This window comes from Mesoplodon mirus, assembly GCF_964341445.2.
Source record: "Mesoplodon mirus genome assembly, chromosome: X".
In the NCBI taxonomy this organism is placed as follows: domain Eukaryota; kingdom Metazoa; phylum Chordata; class Mammalia; order Artiodactyla; family Ziphiidae; genus Mesoplodon; species Mesoplodon mirus.
The window spans coordinates 111,952,274-111,970,870 of NC_138981.1; the positions used below are offsets into that span (position 1 = coordinate 111,952,274).

General features: G+C 37.9%; 4 protein-coding genes and 2 pseudogenes across 6 annotated transcripts in view; 1 reads left to right on the forward strand and 5 right to left on the reverse strand.

Moving 5' to 3' along the window:
- RBMX2 (RNA binding motif protein X-linked 2) overlaps positions 1-18,597 on the forward strand; it is a 39,312-nt gene that overhangs the window by 18,287 nt on the left and 2,428 nt on the right. The window lies entirely within an intron of this gene.
- Positions 1,667-3,114, reverse strand: LOC309796528 (fibrous sheath-interacting protein 2-like). Its single transcript, XM_082609760.1, has one exon. It carries the CDS (start codon positions 3,011-3,013, stop codon positions 2,324-2,326), a length of 690 nt encoding a protein of 229 aa, XP_082465886.1. The 5' UTR covers positions 3,014-3,114; the 3' UTR covers positions 1,667-2,323.
- Positions 3,546-5,560, reverse strand: LOC309796526 (fibrous sheath-interacting protein 2-like; annotated as a pseudogene). Its single transcript has one exon. The product of its transcript is annotated as a fibrous sheath-interacting protein 2-like (transcript).
- Positions 7,015-8,734, reverse strand: LOC309796278 (fibrous sheath-interacting protein 2-like; the record flags this gene model as incomplete). Its single annotated transcript, XM_082609321.1, is given in 2 exon segments — positions 7,015-8,463; positions 8,465-8,734. Coding segments are annotated over 2 exon segments (1,701 nt in total). The 3' UTR covers positions 7,015-7,032.
- On the reverse strand, positions 11,217-15,858 carry LOC309796279 (fibrous sheath-interacting protein 2-like; annotated as a pseudogene). The gene is made up of 3 exons: positions 15,843-15,858; positions 11,785-15,515; positions 11,217-11,224 (listed from the first exon to the last, which is right to left on the reverse strand). The product of its transcript is annotated as a fibrous sheath-interacting protein 2-like (transcript).
- Positions 15,973-18,255, reverse strand: LOC309796281 (fibrous sheath-interacting protein 2-like; the record flags this gene model as incomplete). The annotated part of the gene is given in 4 exon segments (XM_082609326.1): positions 15,973-16,926; positions 16,928-17,523; positions 17,526-17,691; positions 17,695-18,255. Coding segments are annotated over 4 exon segments (2,277 nt in total).

Consider the following 18,597-nt stretch of genomic DNA (forward strand, 5'->3'; position numbering starts at 1 on the left):
TCCTTCAAGATACCCTGATGTTGCTCACATCAGCTTGTGGGCAGCATAGTGGAGTTCTCCTGGTTGGCACTGGTCACTCTGAAGAGAGAGACATGTCTGGGGTGTTTATGGCAAAAGTGGATGGGCCGTGATGCATGCCAAGTGCTATAGAATAACACTTCTCACCATGAACTGATTTAGATTCCCAATAAAACCCTATCTGTAAAAAATACACCATAAGCTATAATGGGCATGTGTTGGTCCAGAAGTCCCCCCTTTTTTGTGGGTTTTCATAAACAGGCATCATTGTAATTTCTAATAAATTATCCTCTATGGGGCTTTTACTACTTTGAGCATCTTAGCACAAGGTGTACATTTCTGCATTTCTTCCTCCAAAAGCCCTTATCAGAGCAAAAATATGTTATTTGAATTTATAACTGCTTCCCAGTGAGTTCCTGTAATATGCAGAATGCAGGGGTTGGGAGGAGGTGTCTCTGTCAAACTAAAGGCACAGAAGAATGATTTTACTCTTTGATTGGACATGCTAGTTAGAAACCTAGATGGGATCTTTTCTACTTGCCACTGAACTCTGCAGGCTGTCCTTGGTCACTGCTCAACTCTGAGATGCAATTCTGAGATGTGGTTTATCACCCTCTATCAATGCGAAAGTGCCCTGGCCAGCCTATATTCTTCAAAACATGGCACTTCACGTACAACATATTTATCATTTTATAATAAAGCTCTCAATTATGTCATTTTGAATACAGGAGTTTTGATCAGATCTTTATGATTTCTTCTGCTAACTTTGGGGTTTTTTGGTTCTTCTTTCTCTAATTGCTTTAGGTGTAAGTTTAGGTTGTTTATTTGAGATGTTTCTTGATTCTTGAGGTAGGATTGTATTGCTATAAACTTCCCTGTTAGAACTGCTTTTGCTGCATCCTATAGGTTTTGGGTCATCGTGTTTTCACTGTCATTTGTTTCTAGGTATTTTCTGATTTACTCTTTGATTTCTTCAGTGATCTCTTGGTTATTTAGTAGTGTATTGTTTAGCCTCCATGTATTTGTATTTTTTACAGATTTTTTCCTGTAATTGATATCTAGTCTTATAGCGTGGTCGGAAAAGATGCTTGACACGATTTCAAATTTCTTAAATTTACCAAGGGTTGATTTGTGACCCAAGATTTGATCTATCCTGGAGAATGTTCCATGAGCACTTGAGAAGAAAGTGTATTCTGTTGTTTTTGGGTGGAATGTCCTATGAGTATCAATTAAGTCCATCTTGTTTAATGTATCGTTTAAAGCTTGTGTTTCCTTATTTATTTTCATTTTGGATGATCTGTCCATTGGTGAAAATGGGGTGTTAAAGTCCCCTACTATGATTGTGTTCCTGTTGATTTCCCCTTTTATGGCTGTTAGCATTTGCCTTTTGTATTGAGGTGCTCCTATGTTGGGTTTATAAATATTTCCAATTGTTATATCTTCTTCTTGGATTGATCCCTTGATCATTATGTAGTGTCCTCCTTTGCCTCTTGTAATAGTCTTTATTTTAAAGTCTATTTTGTCTGATATGAGAATTGCTACTCCAGCTTTCTTTTGATTTCCATTTGCATGGAATATCTTTTTCCATCCCCTCACTTTCAGTCTGTATGTGTCCCTAGGTCTGAAGTGGGTCTCTTGTAGACAGCATATATATGGGTCATGTTTTTGTATCCATTCAGCCAGTCTGTGTCTTTTGGTTGGAGCATTTAATCCATTCACGTTTAAGGCAATTATAGATATGTATGTTCCTCTTACTATTTTCTTAATTGTTTTGGATTTCTTATTGTAAATCTTTTCCTTCTGTTGTGTTTCCTGCCTAGAGGAGTTCCTTCAGCATTTGTTGTAAAGCTGGTTTGGTGATGCTGAATTCTCTTAGCTTTTGCTTGTCTGTAAAGGTTTTAATTTCTCCGTCGAATCTGAATGAGATCCTTGCCGCGTAGAGTAATCTTGCTTTTAGGTTTTTCCATTTCATCACTTTCAATACAAACATACACTGTTAAAGAGATGATTAAATCCTAGTAGCATGGGCTGTAGTCCACATATAGATGTGATAAACCCTTATTTCCTAGATATTTCCCACAGGAGCCTGGTAATTGTAAGCTCATAATTATAGTCACACCACATACTTTCCACCAAAATTATTAATGAAATATTATTAGTGTTTCAGAAAAAGCAAACTAGTTGGCTCATGTTAACTAGTTAACTGACCCAGTACTCCCCCAGTGTAGATCAGCCTACTGGAAGGCTCAATATTAACTTTAGGTTTGACAGGAAAATTCATCAATTCAATGAACAAAGTCTCTTTTTAAATACTATCTAATTTGAATTTAAAAAAATCAATCCAACCTTCTGATATTTCTGTTATTTTATTATTACTCTTTATGTCCTCGCAAATGGAGTCTTGAGATCTATATTCCTGCAAAATATTGCATATAGAGGAGTGAACAATCTTATTGACCAACATTTTATTGATTGATGGTATTTTAGCCATAAAAGGTGCCTGATCTGAAGAAGGTATTTTAGTTGCAGGTGCCATGTCATGCATGGGTGTTATATTATCCATAATTGTCTTTTTCTTGGGAGGTCTTTTTTCCACAGACAGTTCTTTTTGCCTGAGAGGTACTTTATGAACTGATGAAATGTTATCTTCAGATGGTAGGAACCTACTTCCTTGATCTGGGTTTAATACTTTAATTTGAGCATCTGAAAACTCCTTTAACAGGGAATCAATCAGTTTCATAGCCGTGTCATAGAGCTCAGCTTGATTTACACCTTTGCTTACATTTTGACATGCATCATCTGTATCCGAAAAAATCAATTTGTTAACTATTTCAGAGATAACATCTTCTAAAAAGTTAGCAGGGAAAATCCCGGGCTTATTTTCTGGTGGGTTCTGAGGATTGTCCCGTTGACTAGGTGTACTTTTAATCTCTTTATCTTTACTTTTCTCATTCTCTTCCTCTTTTGCAGGAGCATTCTGTTTAGCTGAATTCATTGAAGCAGGTTTTGCAAAATCCTTGCCATCCACTTGAGTTAATATGCTGCTTTATCACCTAGAGGATTTGGGGATTTTGAGTCATCCACTGGTCCTTGGAAAGAAGATATTTCTAAAACATTTCTGTAAATGATTCCAGTGACATTTTGGGCATGTTTAGAATGCAAGATCTGTTTGTCATCTGTAACTGCGTAAGCTGGAGAATCTCGTCTCTTCTTTTGGATCTCTCTGTATCTCACCTTAGATTTCAGAGATGGTAATTCAAAAGGTCTATCCCCTTTTCCTAATGAACTTTCTTTTTTCTTGTCACTCTTCTTTTTATCATCTATTTTAAAATCTGGTTCCAGGACAACCTTGTTTTTTGTATCATCGATAGCTGGTGAAAGATTTTGGTATACCTCATCACCTCGCCCTTTCTCATCTTTTCTAGCCAAACGGTCTTTCTTCTTGATTTCATTCTTTGTAAGCGCTGTACCCAAATCTGGCCCCTGAGTATCTTTACTTTTCACACTGGTTGTTGTTGAAGTGAGTTTTGATACCTTCTCATTATCTTTTCCAATTAAACTTTCCTTTTTCTTTTCATCCTCTTTCTTTTTCTTTGGCACACCTCCAACTCACCCTGATGCTAGGGTAGTTACTTCGCTCTTCATAATGCTAATATATTGGTACATACTGGCTTCTGGATGCTGCCTGTTTTCATTGATGTCTTCTCCTTTTTGAAGTTCTCTTTTCCATTAAGTGCTCTTCCATCTATTTCCAAAGTGTCCATTTTGTCTTTCAGGTCTGAGGTTAGAGGAATAAGTGTAGATAATTGTTCTAGTGAAGAAACTGGGTTCTCCTTCAAGCTTCTCTTTATCTTTGTAAAGGTTTTATATGGTAGGTGTTGAACTCTTTGGATGATGCTATCCACATCTAGAAATGAAAAGAAGGTGGAAGACCAGCTTCCCGAAAAAAGTGGTTGAATCTGGAAAGCAGAGATTGCCTTCTTGGCCAAAACAGCAATCATCTCTATAACAATGTTACTTCTATCATGTTTCTGAACATTTTTAGATCCATATATGTCTATGACCTCATCATACACAGAATCAGATACTTTATCGACTTGTCTCTTTATCGGTGGAAATGAAAACATTTTTTCAGCATTTGCTAGAACTTTAGTTTCACTTTTCCTAAATTCCCCTATCAGGGCATTTTCAAATTTTATAGCTAGGCCCATGATACCTCTTTCTGATATCTCTTTGTCCTTAGGATTTTCAGCAATACTTGGTAGAGTATAAAATTTGTGAACAAGGTCAATTACAACATCTTCCAAAAATGCAGCAGAGTATACAGAAACCTGTGGGAAGGACTGTATTTTTTCTTTCATGGGATTCAAGAGTTCAGTGACATGGTCATTTTGGGGTAAGTCACTGGGAAATGATTCTTCCTCACATAAAAATGGCTGCAGATGGTGGTCCACAATTACCTTCATAATGAAACCAGCTATTCTCCCGAGAAATGAGCCTCCTCTTTTGCATGTATCTTTCTGTACTTCATCTTCAAACTTAATTTTTTAAATAATATTGTTACATATGGAGTCAACGAAGTTATCGATTACCCCTAATTGCCAACTCTCCACATGCTCCTCTGCCTTGACAAGTCTAATCTCATGTTCAGAAATTTCTGTTATGATATCATCAGTCAGTTTTGAAGCACTGTTCACAAACTCATAATCTGGTGGCACCTCTTCCTCATTTGGTTCTGTTTCAGTCTCAGATGAAGGGAACATATGTGCTAGAAGCTCGTAAATCATATCTTCTAAAAGAGAACGAGGCAATACAGTGATGCATGATGGCAAGTCATGGCTATCATCATTGATGGTGTCAAGTACATTTCTGATGATGTTCTCCTCTTGGAGGGAGGAATAGGAAGAAGTTGCTAATTCTTCTGTAACTAGTGACTCCACCTGATAATCATAAATTTCTCCTAACAGCAAATAATACATTTTTCCCCAAATTGACAGCATCATTTTGTATAGCTCTATAAACATGAACCAGAGATTGATAATCATCTAATATTTTTTCAAAAATAATGTTGACAGTTTTTTAACCATTTCTTTATATCCTTCTGAAAAATACAGATTTCATCCAAGTGATCTGCAACTAAAATTTGTGATGTGGTGAACTCCAGCACAATAGATTTTACTAATCTTGTAACAATATCAGTAACATTGGCTTTTGCTTTACATGGGTCTTCGGCAGCCAGGACATTATGTGAGAATACATAAAGGATTTTGCATAAAATCTCAGAAATTACTTCCTCCAAAAAGACGGCCGAATTCACAATGAAAGATAATTCTCTTTGTTTAGGATCTATTGCTCTCTGTTGATAAGTTTGATCCACTGTACCTGAAGGAAGAGTTTTATCTCCAGATAAGAATGACTCAAGATGGGGGCTTCCCTGGTGGCGCAGTGGTTGAGAGTCCGCCTGCCGATGCAGGGGACACGGGTTCGTGCCTCGGTCCAGGAAGATCCCACATGCCGCAGAGTGGCTGGGCCAGTGGGCCATGGCTGCTGGGCCTGCACGTCCGGAGCCTGTGCTCCGCAACGGGAGAGGCCACAACAGTGAGAGGCCCACGTACCGCAAAAAAAAAAGAATGACTCAAGATGATGGTTAAATATTTCCCTCTTAATATAACTTGCTATTTTTGTAACAGGTGTATTACTTATGCCTTTTTTATCTTTTGAAAGAGACTGGTATAGATTTGAATGAGAAATGTCATTATAAATGGCATCAACCATAGCCTGGATATCTTTTTCTGAAATCACATTTTGTTTTTCACTTCCATCTTTAATAATGCATATTGCACGTTTAGAAATTATTGACATGATTTCATCGATCATTCTCACAGCTGTGTCGCTGAAGTGTGACTGAGAAAGGTATGGGTCTTCTGCACTGCAGTTCAATGGACATATCTGAGATAAAACCCGAGTGATTGGGTTTCCCTGGTGGCGCAGTGGTTGGGAGTCTGCCTGCTGATGCGGGGGACGCGGGTTCGTGTCCCAGTCCAGGAGCATCCCACATGCCGCGGAGCGGCTGGGCCCGTGAGCCATGGCCGCTGAGCCTGCGTGTCCGGAGCCTGTGCTCCGCAACGGGAGAGGCCACAGCAGTGAGAGGCCCGTGTACCTCAGAAAAAACCCCCAAAAAACCCGAGTGACTATTTTTTCCAAATGTGTATATGATAATATGGTGGTATGTATTGTACAAGTCTGTCTTCAGAGTCTTGATTTACTGATCGCATAATGAACTCTCTTTATCAAAACATCAGCATTGAGTTTTGAATATGATTTAAAAGGCAGCTTTGCTATGAAATGTGGAGGAATTCGGAAATCAAAAACTTCAGCCAGGATAATTTTAGTTACCCTCTCAGCCAGTGTCTTGGTGTGACCGAGAAGGCCTTTATTAGGTTCCAGTTCACATGCTTGTAAAACTTTGCTATATGCCGTGTCCATAATTTTTATCACTATGTCTCTATCTACTAGGGGCAAGCACAGTTGTTTCTTAGCATTTTCTAGGATGCTAACTTGAACTTTTGAGAATTCTTCCATTATCAAGTATATGAGTTTTTCAGCTGTTTCCAACAGTTCTTTTTCTGAATCTCTTAGTGATTTTGTTTGCACAGTACCTAATACCCTGTGGAATATTTTGCTTAAAACCCCAGAGATCACATCTTCCAAAAAGGCTGAGGAGTAACCACTGGCAAAAAAACATTGCCTTCTTCTCGTACTATCAAAGTATGCATATGATGAGGGAAATGACAACTTTCCATACACAAATGGATGAAGATGTTGTTGACAGATAATTTTAATGATAAAACCTGCTACTCTATCAATAAGAATATTGTCACTGCTTGTGTTATCGTGCTCAACTGCTTCTTGAGACCCAGAGTTTTGCAAGATATTTCTGAATGTGGAATCAACGAGATGCTGAGCATCATCCTCTGAATAAACAGATTCGGTTTCATCTTCATCTTTTGAAGATCAAATTTCATGTTGGGAAATTTTCATCCTAGTATCACTGATTAACTTTGAAGAGATTTCACTGTGATTAATTCCTGATCTATCTTTTGGAGTTTCACTGTATAGAACCATGTTAGATGAAGAAGGAAAGATTCTAGATAATAATACTCTGATTATGTCTTCTAAAAATGTGTATGGCAGCAAGGTGTTATATGGAGATAAATGCTGGCTTGGCTGTGTAGGTTCAGTGATGCCACTAAAGATGTTCTGAATAATGTTTTCTGCTGTTAAAGTAGCATTGGAAGAAGCCGACAAATCCCCAGAAAACAGTGGGTGAAAAAGATAATCAGAAATAGCTGCTATGATTAAATTGGTAATGTTTTCCGTAAAAATATCACTGTCTTTGAGTTCTTTATTATCAGCCTCAGGGGCCAGCCCATGCTGTTTCAGAACATTTTCATAAACTGGATTGACAAGTTCATCCACAGTGTCTGTATCTACAGTGGGGAATGGCTGCTCTTGGTCTTCATGAAGAATGCAGATTTTAGCTTTGTTAAAATGGTTGTTTATTGAGTTTACTATTTTTTGTTGCACTTTATCCAAATCACACTCAGTGTTATATTTTGGATCGAAGAGCTTTGAAAGTAGTCTGGCAACAATTTCTTCTACAAATGCATTAGGATAAAAGTCCATACCTAGTGATGATGGCTTCTGGGGTCTGTGTGACCCTGTGACTTCACTGAGAACCTCTTTAACCATATTTGATATTTCATCCAATGGAGTCGTTGAATGAGGTAAGCCCTCTTCACACAAAAAGGGTTGAAGATGATTTTCAATAATCTCTTGAATAATAAGACTGGCCATTTGGTCCACTATTATTGGTCTTTGGCTTTCTATACTTTTCTGTATTGATGCAAGCAAGCCAGACATCTGCAAAATATTATTATAAACAGACTCCACCATATTTTGAAGGTTGTTTTCTGTATATAGATATTGACAGTCGTATTTAGTGAGCCAAATCTTATGCTTTGAAATGGCTAACAAAACCTTATTTACTATATAGGTGGCCATCTCATTAAAATCTGAAGTCATTAAGTATTTCTTTCCCAAGCATGAAGCTTCGCTGGGTGGAGGAATGAGCTGAGATAATAGTCTTCTGATGACATCTTCTAAAAATGCGTGTGTTAGGATGGTAGTATAGCCTGTTGAATGTTGACCTTGGTAATTAAGTTCACTCAGGTTGTTTTGAAGTTTCTGTAGTATATTTTCAGCTTTGAGAGGGTAATATGAATTAGGCATGAGCTTTCCAACAAAGCACAATGGGAGTTGGTAGTCTATACTCTCTTTCAGTATGCCATTAGTTATCTGTTCTGCTATTGATGTGGCAGCATGTGCCAGATGATTGCCACAGGTAACTTGAAATGCATAGTCCCACAATACATCATTATAAACAAGAGTCAACAATCTTACTAACAGTTTCTTTATAGATTGGTGGAAAACATATCCTTTCTTCAACATCCTGTAAAACAGTGACTTGAGCATTATTAAACTCATTCACCACAGAGTTGACATCTAATATATTCCTCTCGTTGAGCTGGGCTTCAGTGATATTTACATTTTTGCCCTGCACTGAGGTGGTGACATTAAGAAAAATGTCTGCAATTATTTCCTCCAGAAATGTGGCAGAGTATACTCCTGTGTTTATGCCTCCTGGATATTGCATGTTAAGAAAGTCTGTTGCATTCAATTCCTTTTTACCTGGTCTTCGAAGAGGAGGTAGAGAGGGAATTTTCCTGAAAATTGCTTATGAAATGGGGTTTGCATTTTGGAATGAATCACCCTACGATTATTCAATGGTCCTGTCAGAGGCTTGCTGTCATAACTCATGAATCTCTCAGAGTCTTTACCCTGTCCTGATTCTTTTAATTCTGGCCTTTTTGCTTTTGGGAAACTAGGTCTCTCTCTTGTCCTATATGCTAAATGCTTGTTTGTAAGTGGTAGACTTCTGGGAGGTTGCTGTATACCGCATGACAATTTTTCCATTAAGGATTTTACCAAGCTATGGGAAATAATACTAAGCATAGATTCTTGATCTATTTCCACCAGATTTTCCAAAAGGTCTAATATGTCATATCCTTCAACTGGTAAGCCATAGTCCATTGTTCCCCTGCAATAATCCTCTACATTTTGAAGTATGTTGAACAGTTGACATTCTGTTGATATTTCATCAGAAAGGGGACCATCTGTAAGGAAGTTGTTGGTTGTGCATTCTTCCAAGAGTATTCTAATAAGTTTCTCTCACACAACATTCAGAAGAAAAGCTGATTTGGGGGAGAGCCCTAGGTTATTTCTAGGAATTCTATGATTTTGCTGGTTATTTGAAGATAGGAACATTTCTCTTGGTATTTTACCAGAATCTGTATCCCAATTTGGGCATTCATCTGGCAAAAACAAATTGAAAACAATATTGAAAATTTTGTTGACTACTTCTTTGAATTCATGAGTTCTTAGGCTGCCAACCAGAATGTCTAACTTACATGCTAGAGAATTTAGTTTATTTTTCTGTGCTAGTTGATTAATTTGGTGAGTAGGAGCTGATTTCCAACCTCTGGCACCTATCTGTCTTTTCATAGTTTTGGTTTTGTTGCAAATGGGCAAACTATGGCTTTTAGGTGTGGATGGTGATTTGTTTCTTCCTTTGCTATCAAGGTGATGATTTATTCCTATTTCTTTGGACAGAACATGGGTTACTCCTATTAAGAGATCCTGAAAGAGATCGCTGAAGTCAGCCACAGCTGGTTTTGGGCAATAAATGTATTTTGCTTTTACAGAAACCACTTGTGTAACGTCTGCCTTTAAAATGTCACTATTTAAAAGGCTTCGAATAATTTCAGAAATGCTTAAAGCAAGTCCTCTGATAGAAATTGACCGACTCTCAAACACTTGGGAATGAACTAAAATAACCTTGCTAAAAGTTGCATCTTGGTTTTCCAGTGATTTCTGTATTGTTCCACCATCTTTGGTGCAATCAGAAATGCTTGAAATTATATAGGAAATAACCAATTCAGTGAGACGTTCACAAAGTTGATTAAGTGAAGAATCACTGTTTATGCTTCTTAGAGGCTGTTTTGATTCGTATTTTTTGCTTAACATCATGGAAATAATAGACACTTTTTCATCAAGAGGACCTTGAAACAGAAAACATTGGTATTATTAACATGCATTAAGGAAAAATGTTGACCATTCAAAATACTGGCAATATTTTACATATGAATTTCACTTTGGGTGTACCTCACTCAAAAAATAGGAAAATCTAGTCAAGAAAGGAGCTGGGTTTTCTTCAAATCTCTATTTCCCACCTGTGGAATCTTTACTTCTGCTGGGAAGCCCATTTAGAATTCAAATCGCTAATTGCTGGTTTCTTCCTTGGATAGCTATGTTGCTTTAAGAAGCTTAGGGCTTCCCTGGTGGCGCAGTGGTTGAGAGTCCGCCTGCCGATGCAGGGGACACGGGTTCGTGCCCCGGTCTGGGAAGATCCCACATACCGCGGAGCAGCTGGGCCCGTGAACCATGGCTGCTGAGCCTGCGCGTCCGGAGCCTGTGCTTCGCAACGGGAGAGGCCACAACAATGAGAGGCCCACATACCACAAAAAAACAAAACAAAACAAAACACATTAATGGGCTTCCCTGGTGGCGTAGTGGTTGAGAGTCTGCCTGCTGATGCGGGGGACGCGGGTTCGTGCCCCGGCCCGGGAAGATCCCACATGCCGCGGAGTGGCTGGATCCGTGAGCCATGGCCGCTGAGCCTGCGCGTCCGGAGCCTGTGCTCCGCAACGGGAGAGGCCACAACAGTGAGAGGCCCGCGTATCGCAAAAAAAAAAAAAAAAAAAAAAAAAGCTGAAATCCTGGGGCAGAGAAATGACTTCTAGCTTTTAGTGTTACAAGGCCCTAGAGTGATTCCAGTGATATCTAGAGATCTCATATAATTCTTGAAAACATTTTTGGCTATTCAGCTGATTATCCCATTTGGGACTAAATAGTATATAATAAATAGAACAGAATGAAACTGCTGATGTTTGACATATAAAAATGGCTATTTCATATGGTTCAACCCAATATATGCAAGTAAGCATTCATAGAAAGGGAGTGCAAATATCATACTCGTAAGCATGGGTTTACAGTATTATACCTAAAAAGGATTTAGGTCAGAACACTGGAACATGAACAGAACAAGAAGTTTAATGCCACTGTTCTTACAAGCTATCATCAATAATTGTAAAGACTTTTAACTGTATACCTCAAAAAGAAGTTGGATCATTACAGTCAATTAACTATTCATGAGGTCTGACTATAATGTAAGAAGTCTTTTTTTAAAGAACTTTAAAAAAACCCTCTTGGAACTTCTGTTTGGGAATTGCCTTTAGAGCAGTTGTATGTCCCAAGCAAAACATCATTTCATAGCCATACCTCATGCCCAACCAAAATATCCCACCTTAAATTATGCCCATTTAATCTCATCTGTAGATAGGGAAAACTGAAAAACACTCCTCCATATAAAAATTATGTAAATGAGTAACATTTTTTCTTTTAGCATACTGACCAGTTGAAAAACACACAAGTAAATAAACAGCCAACCCAAATCTAAGGCTATTTTCAGAGAAGCAGTGAATGTAGCTTCTTGCATGTGAGGGTTAAAAATAAAACTCTTAAAATTATCAATGAGTTTTTTTCCCTAAAATGATGCCAACTCTTTATAAGTCAGTCCTCACTCACCTCTAGTTTCAAAGTTCTTGGAATGTGTGACCACAGATATAGTAACATATCTTGCTACTAGGTGGATTTCATGTGGTCCCAGTTCCTGATCTGCAAAAGCAATGACCTCAGCCTCTTTGAGAGTTGCTATTTTCTCTAACTTTGGGTACTTATTTTTTCACTTTTCCAGTAAAGTGGAATCTTCTCCACTTGCCACAAATCTTTTGTTTTCTTCTTCAATTCCATAGCTGTTTCTTTTTCCCCATATTTTAAGCAAGCTTTTCTCATCCTTTTGTTCTTCACACAGAGAAAGGTGTTTCCTTTGATACAAAAAATGGCTTCATACTTTCCATACTTTAGTTAGTGTGTGGGGTTTGACTTGAAAGGCCATAACTCAACAGCATGGTATTGACAATATTTTCTGCAGCTAAACATATTTTGAGTGGAGAAATGGTTGTCTGTATTTGGTTTGGATTAACAACTGGTTTGGGGGGATCGTAGTGAAGCACTCTTTGATTTTCACCTTCTTCCATTTCTCTGAAGGACATGGGGTGCTCTAGTGCTGCTTGTGCAGAGTCACTAGATTTCTGAGATGGTTTTTGTAAGACAGTGCCTTCGAGGAGAGAGCAGTATCCTTTCACAGCTTGATCAAAATGGCTGAAGACTTGAGCTTCACTTCTAGAAGATGATGGTTTAAGGTCTGATTCGAGCCCTTCCATTGGCTCTGTGGTTTTAGTTGAATTTCCTGCAGAGTATCTGACATCTGAAGGTATATTTGAGGAAGTCTTGTCCTTTATTTTCATATCTTTCTCTGAATAAGACAAGGCAGGGATTTGTGGAGGATCATCCCGGAAGCTAATTCCCTTTGACTTTGAAGTGGACATTCCCATTCCAGTTGCAAATCTGGACCAATTAGCAGTGCAGGCATTTTTAGCTCCTTGGAGCAGATTTTCCTTTGGGTGGCTTTTGCTCATCAGCTCATAGAAATAAGTGCACTGGTCCATCAGTGTGCTGATGATCTGACTTGCTACAATGTTTTCTTCAAACATGCTAATTGAAGATGGTTCCTCATGGCATTTTTCTTTGTCTAGTTTGTTCTTAATTATACTAAGCATGTCATTGACAGTATTAACAGTATAAGTAAGCAGTTCTGAGTGGAATGAGTAAAGCTGTTGAAGGGTATTCTGTATGTTTTCCTGGGAAATCATACTACTTGATTTAGATTCAACAGGAAATTTATTCAGTGTTTGTAACTTGGGCAATATTGTTTTCATTAATGGTTTCCTTTGCACAGCAAAAAAGTTTTCAGTAGGTGTTCTCACAATTTTAGAAAAAGCATATGTAGAGACATGTTTAAACTGTAGGTCTACAAATGACTCAGGTGTTCAGAACCCCTTCCAAGATCTCTTGAGCAATTTGGTGGCCAGAGCTCCCCAGTTTTCTGTCTTTCAACTTTGTGTTGTAAGTTGGTACATAATTGAGATTGTTTGTTCTCAAGGAGCTATGTTTACTTGTAGCAGCAGTTTCTTTCTTGCTTTCTAGTGTTTATTTACTATCTGTTGTGAACATCTGAGTCAAGAAGCACAACTCTAATTTTTCGAATAGTTTTTCAACAATTTCCTGGCCAAATGTATTAATTTGTGTTTGGGAATCCTCAACTCTAGAAGCAGCTCTTTTAAAATTATGGTGCCTGCTTTCACAAGGCTCAAGAACTGACAAACTTAAAAGTGAAACAGATTGTTCTAATTCTTTTGCTTTCATTGAAATTTCATTCAAAGCAGCCTCAGCTATCGTCGATAGCTTATTTTTTTCGTTATCCATGTCACTTGGTTCTGTTTGCTATTTATCAAAAATTTGTTTAAAAATATTTTCTTTAGGAAAGATTTTTTCTAGTTGTGAAGGAACATTCTCCAAAGACAAATGGGCTTCTGGATTTGCAAAAGAGATTGTACTAAAATATCCCTGTGAAAGTTTGAGATCATCTGAGTATGAGCCTTTTATTGGATGGGCCAAATTATTCTTCATACCGTATAATCCTTGCAAAACTGCATCAACTATTTCACTTGCTATCTCAATTTGATCAGAAGGTAAAGTGTTTGCATTTACCATTGCTCTATTTTGCCTCACCTCTTGAAATTCATTCACAGTTGTTTCCAGAATATTACTTACTATATCCCTGGAATATATTTTTAGCTCCACAGTGGGGAATTTTGCTCTCACTGAGGGATTTTTGGCATCCCCTATGGACAGCAGGCCTGGTAGCCCAATGGAAGTTTTGGACTGGTTGCCTCTTAGAGTCTTCTCTCTAAGACCTAACTTGGTTTTGCTTTTGGCTTTAGCTCCACCAGGTCCTAGCTGTGGTTTTGTTCCAAATTTAGCCAAAGAGGTAACTTTTGATCTTGTTTTAAAATTTGTTTTAAAACTTGCCTTAGGGCTGCCCTTGGGGCTAGCTTTAGAACTGCGCGGCCTCAGATATCGAATTTCATCAGATTGACCTTTAAGAGATGAACTCTCTTCTAGATTCAGCAAAGCAAAATCTGTGATCTTTTTGAGAACCTTTTGGACCAATTGTTCTCCCAGTTGCAATGGAGAAAATTGCAATAAAATGTTTTCCAATGAAGTGACACTTCCAATACCTGTGTAAGGATAAACTTGTGGTATCACAGGTTCAGGGGGAACGCTTCTTTTTTCTGCTTGTTTCAATTCTCTAAAGCACGATGGATTCATCAACAGTTCATCATTGCCAGATGCTTCCAATTCTCCCCTGGTCTCACTGTTTTCATATAAAGATGTCATAATTATTGAGAACATTTTTCTGAAAACACTTTCAACTATGTCATTTGCGACACTGTTTATATGTGACTGGAAGGCTTTTTTTTGTGCTGATGTTTTAATTTTAGAATCAGATGTAAAGTGGGGGAGTTCATTAAATGGAGGCCAATGGTCTGTATCTTCCATTACCCTTTGATATACCTTCTTTAAAATATCCTTAACTACACTTAACAAAGAAGTTATTTTTTCCTGTCCAGATTCTCCATTTCTAAATATTTCTTCCAAAGTCCTTCTCTGGTTTTCTGCTTCTGGTATAATTTGGTTTTGATCTGAGCATTTTGAAAAGAGAGGCAGTTGAGTGTTGTCTTCCATTTTTCTTTGACCAGGCAATATTTCATTTTGTACAGTTAGTTGTATAAAAAGACCAGGGTCCTGCTTTGAGTAAAAGCTACTTGCCTTTAAAGATATTTTATCATGTAAACTGTTTAAGATGTTGTTGACAGTTTTACTTGCAATGATGTTTTCTTGGAATGAAGTATTGTTTTGATATGTATACATCTTTTGGATGTCTAGGTATATGTCATTTTTTATGTGTCAAAATGGTACTGGCGATTATGTCAGCATATTCCTTAAGACTAGCTTGTGATACACGAATTGCAGGTCCATGTTTTCCTCTGAAATTAGCAAATACGTAATTTGTGACTTGTTGACTGAGAACGGTTTTAGCTGTTGATATTTTCAGGATATTCATATCTAATGGCATTTGGTTTGATTCAAGAAATACGCTGTCATCTTGTTTACAATTTGTAAATTCTGATCCAACATACGGTTTTTCTCTAGTCTCCGTATCAGGAATAAGTAGCAAATCTATTCTTTCTGTGGCAAAAATTTTAATCTATTCAAAATAGTTTTAGTAATGAAATGAGCATTTTCCTCACATGGCTCAGGAGCAGATTTCTTGGCATCTTGTTTCTTTCTTTCTTTTTTTAAAAAAAATTTTTATTTTATTATTATTTTTTGGCTGTGTTGGGTCTTCACTGATGCACACGGGCTTTCTCTAGTTGTGGCGAGCGGGGGCTGCTCTTCCGTGCGGTGCGTGAGCTTCTCATTGCGGTGGCTTCTCTTGTTGTGGAGCACAGGCTCTAGGTGCCCGGGCTTTGGTAGTTGTGGCACGCAGGCTCTAGAACACAAGCTCAGTAGTTGTGGCGCACGGGCTTAGTTCGTCTGCGGCATGTGGGATCTTCCCCGACCGGGGCTCGAACCCATGTCCCCTGCATTGGCAGGCGGATTCTTAACCACTGCGCCACCAGGGAAGTCCGGCATCTTGTTTCTTAAGTACAGCTGTCTGATTATCATCAGAATAAGCTGATTTCAGCTGTACATCTCTTTCCTTTCTTGCAAATGGAAATCTCTCCCTTTTCCTTTTATTCATTGAGTCTATAACAGGAGATTGTTGACCTCTGCTATGGGAAATGCGTCAGAAAATATCAGAGGAAGTCTTGGAGAAATAGAATCCTTTGCATTTACTGCAAGCATGATAGCAGAAGTGAGATTTTGAAGAACAATATCCACCATACCGTTGGAAATCATAGCAACATACTCCTTAGGAACTAAAAGCCTAAGAATAGCCTTATTTGCATACTCAGGGTCCCTTTCAGAGTTTGTTTTTAAATGTCTCCCACTTACATTACATTTAAGAGTGGATACAGCAAGTGGGAGATTATTCTCATCTATTGTTTCCTCACAGATGTCAATTAAGATACCTTCAATGGTATCTAGTATTTGAAATTGAAGTTTTTCTCGATAATCACTTTTATTGAACAGCTTTTCAACAATATCTTCTGGCCGACCTGGATCAGTCTCTCTGTCAAATATATTCTTTTCATATTTGCCTTTAGTAGGCACAATATCTGACATTGTGTTAACAACCTGACTTGGAATACTTTCAGAAGCCACAACATTATGAGTTAAGAATGGACGTTTTATTTCTTTATCTAACTTACGTTTGATTCCTTGTAAAATTTGTCTAGCCACTTCTGTTGCATATATATTTAATTTAGAGTCACTCAGTTGACATATTGAGGTGGTCTTCCCTGATTTATTATGATCCACTGAGCAACAAGAAAATTGGTCATCAGAATATGAATCTTTGGTTGATAAGCATGGTTGGCTTGAAGCAGTCTCATCCTGCTGTAAAGGTAAAGCCATTGGAACGGTGAAATTGATAAGAGGACAAAAGAGGGCTTTTACTTTGGTACTAGCAAATGTTTCTAAATTTGTTAATACTGACTGTATAATATCTTCAACTACATTTATTTTGGTCAGTTTACCAATATTGAATGTGGACTGAAGTGTACATGGATTTCTGTCCAGTATGGTAGAATAAATGGGACTTTCCTCTACTGGTATGTTCAGTAAAAGAGATATTTGCTGGAACGGTGATAGTATTATACCTATTTTCATTTTCATTTCTATCTGTCATAGCAGCAGAATAAAGTTTTTGAAATATGGTTCTAACAACATTATCTGCAACAATGGTTACATCCGCTTCAGACACTAAAGGGCCTATTGTTTTATCCAGGGGTTTAACAGATGTTTGAGCAAGTGGCTCATCACCAGCATGAGGAATGTCACATAAATGGGACTGGAGAAGAGGAAGCACATTTGGTTGATCAATTAAATCATTCTGAAAAATTTCATTCAAAATATTTCTTATAATGGGCACGACTGGGGACGTTTGTAGCTCTTTGAGTTCTACTTCAAATTTTTTTAATGTTCTTTCGAGTTCCCGTTGCTTAAGAGAATCTGATTTAGTTTCTTCTTCTGTTGGTCTTTCCTCTTCAGTACTTTCTTTCTCTGTTTCTGCAGGGTCTTCTAGATATGACTCTGGGTCAGCTCCTCCAGGAAGAAAATTTCCATAGTTTGGCCTGTATCTATAATTTTCAATGCCTCTCTCTTCTGGTTCAGTTTCATTAAACATATCGGAGAAATTGCATCCAAAATGAAATTGACTAAATTCTTAAGCGTTTGTTTCTCTTGTAGTGGCTTGCTTATACCTGTTTCCAAATCTGGCAAGCTCACGTTTAATTCAGTTTGAATAGCTTTCAAAATAGTACTTGACACTTTCTTTGCATGCATGTATAAAGTCGACTGCGATCATTTTTCACGTGTGTTAGCATAAATGTTGGTATTTTCACTTTCCCAGTATGTCCTGCTGTTCTTTTTATTTCCACTGATTATAGCGTCCAGAGTTTCTAAATTTCCATTGGCAAACCCTTCCAATTTAGCAAAAACCATTTTAGGGATATCTGAAGCCATGATTTTCAGTTTATTTAGATGCTTTTCTTTTGTGGTTCCTGTTTTGGGGGCAGTAGTTTTTCCCTTTTTGTTAGTCACCTCTTGGCTACCTGGCCAGGTCACATTGGGCACCATGCTGGAGATTATGTCAGAGCCTCTGCTCATTTCCTCAAGAAGCAAAGCAAATGACAGGCTGTCAGTGTCAATATACTCTGAGATAGCTTTAAATTCTGAATTTTTGAAAATGCAATCTATCTCAACACCACATAATTTTGAAACAATACCTTCTAGAATTGTATGAGAAATTAGCTTAATATTGGACTGCAGTGTACTGGTTGTTCTCAAATTCTCATTGATCCCTTCTGTATTTTGCTCATCAGGTAGGGGAGAATGTGGATGGTCTCCTATGAGCTTGCATAACATGTCATATAAGGTATCTCCAATTCTATCTAACACTTGAAATCTAGTACATTGGTGAACTTCCTCCTGCATGTGCTGGCAATGAGAAGGCAAAAGTTTTTGTTGATCAGTGCCACCAGTTCCATATGAGATTTTAGACCTTAGTTTATCTGAAGGGAGTAAAATATTGCTTTTATCTGTGTTTCCACTTAATACCTCACAAATGCAAGTTGCTAATGAACTTGTCATAATGTCATTACTTAGCTTTGTGACAACAGAGTCTAATTTATTTTCGGTGTCAGTGAAAAATCCTCTATCTGTAAAATTCTTGGGAGGGCTACTCTTCCTAAGATTTAGATTTTTCTT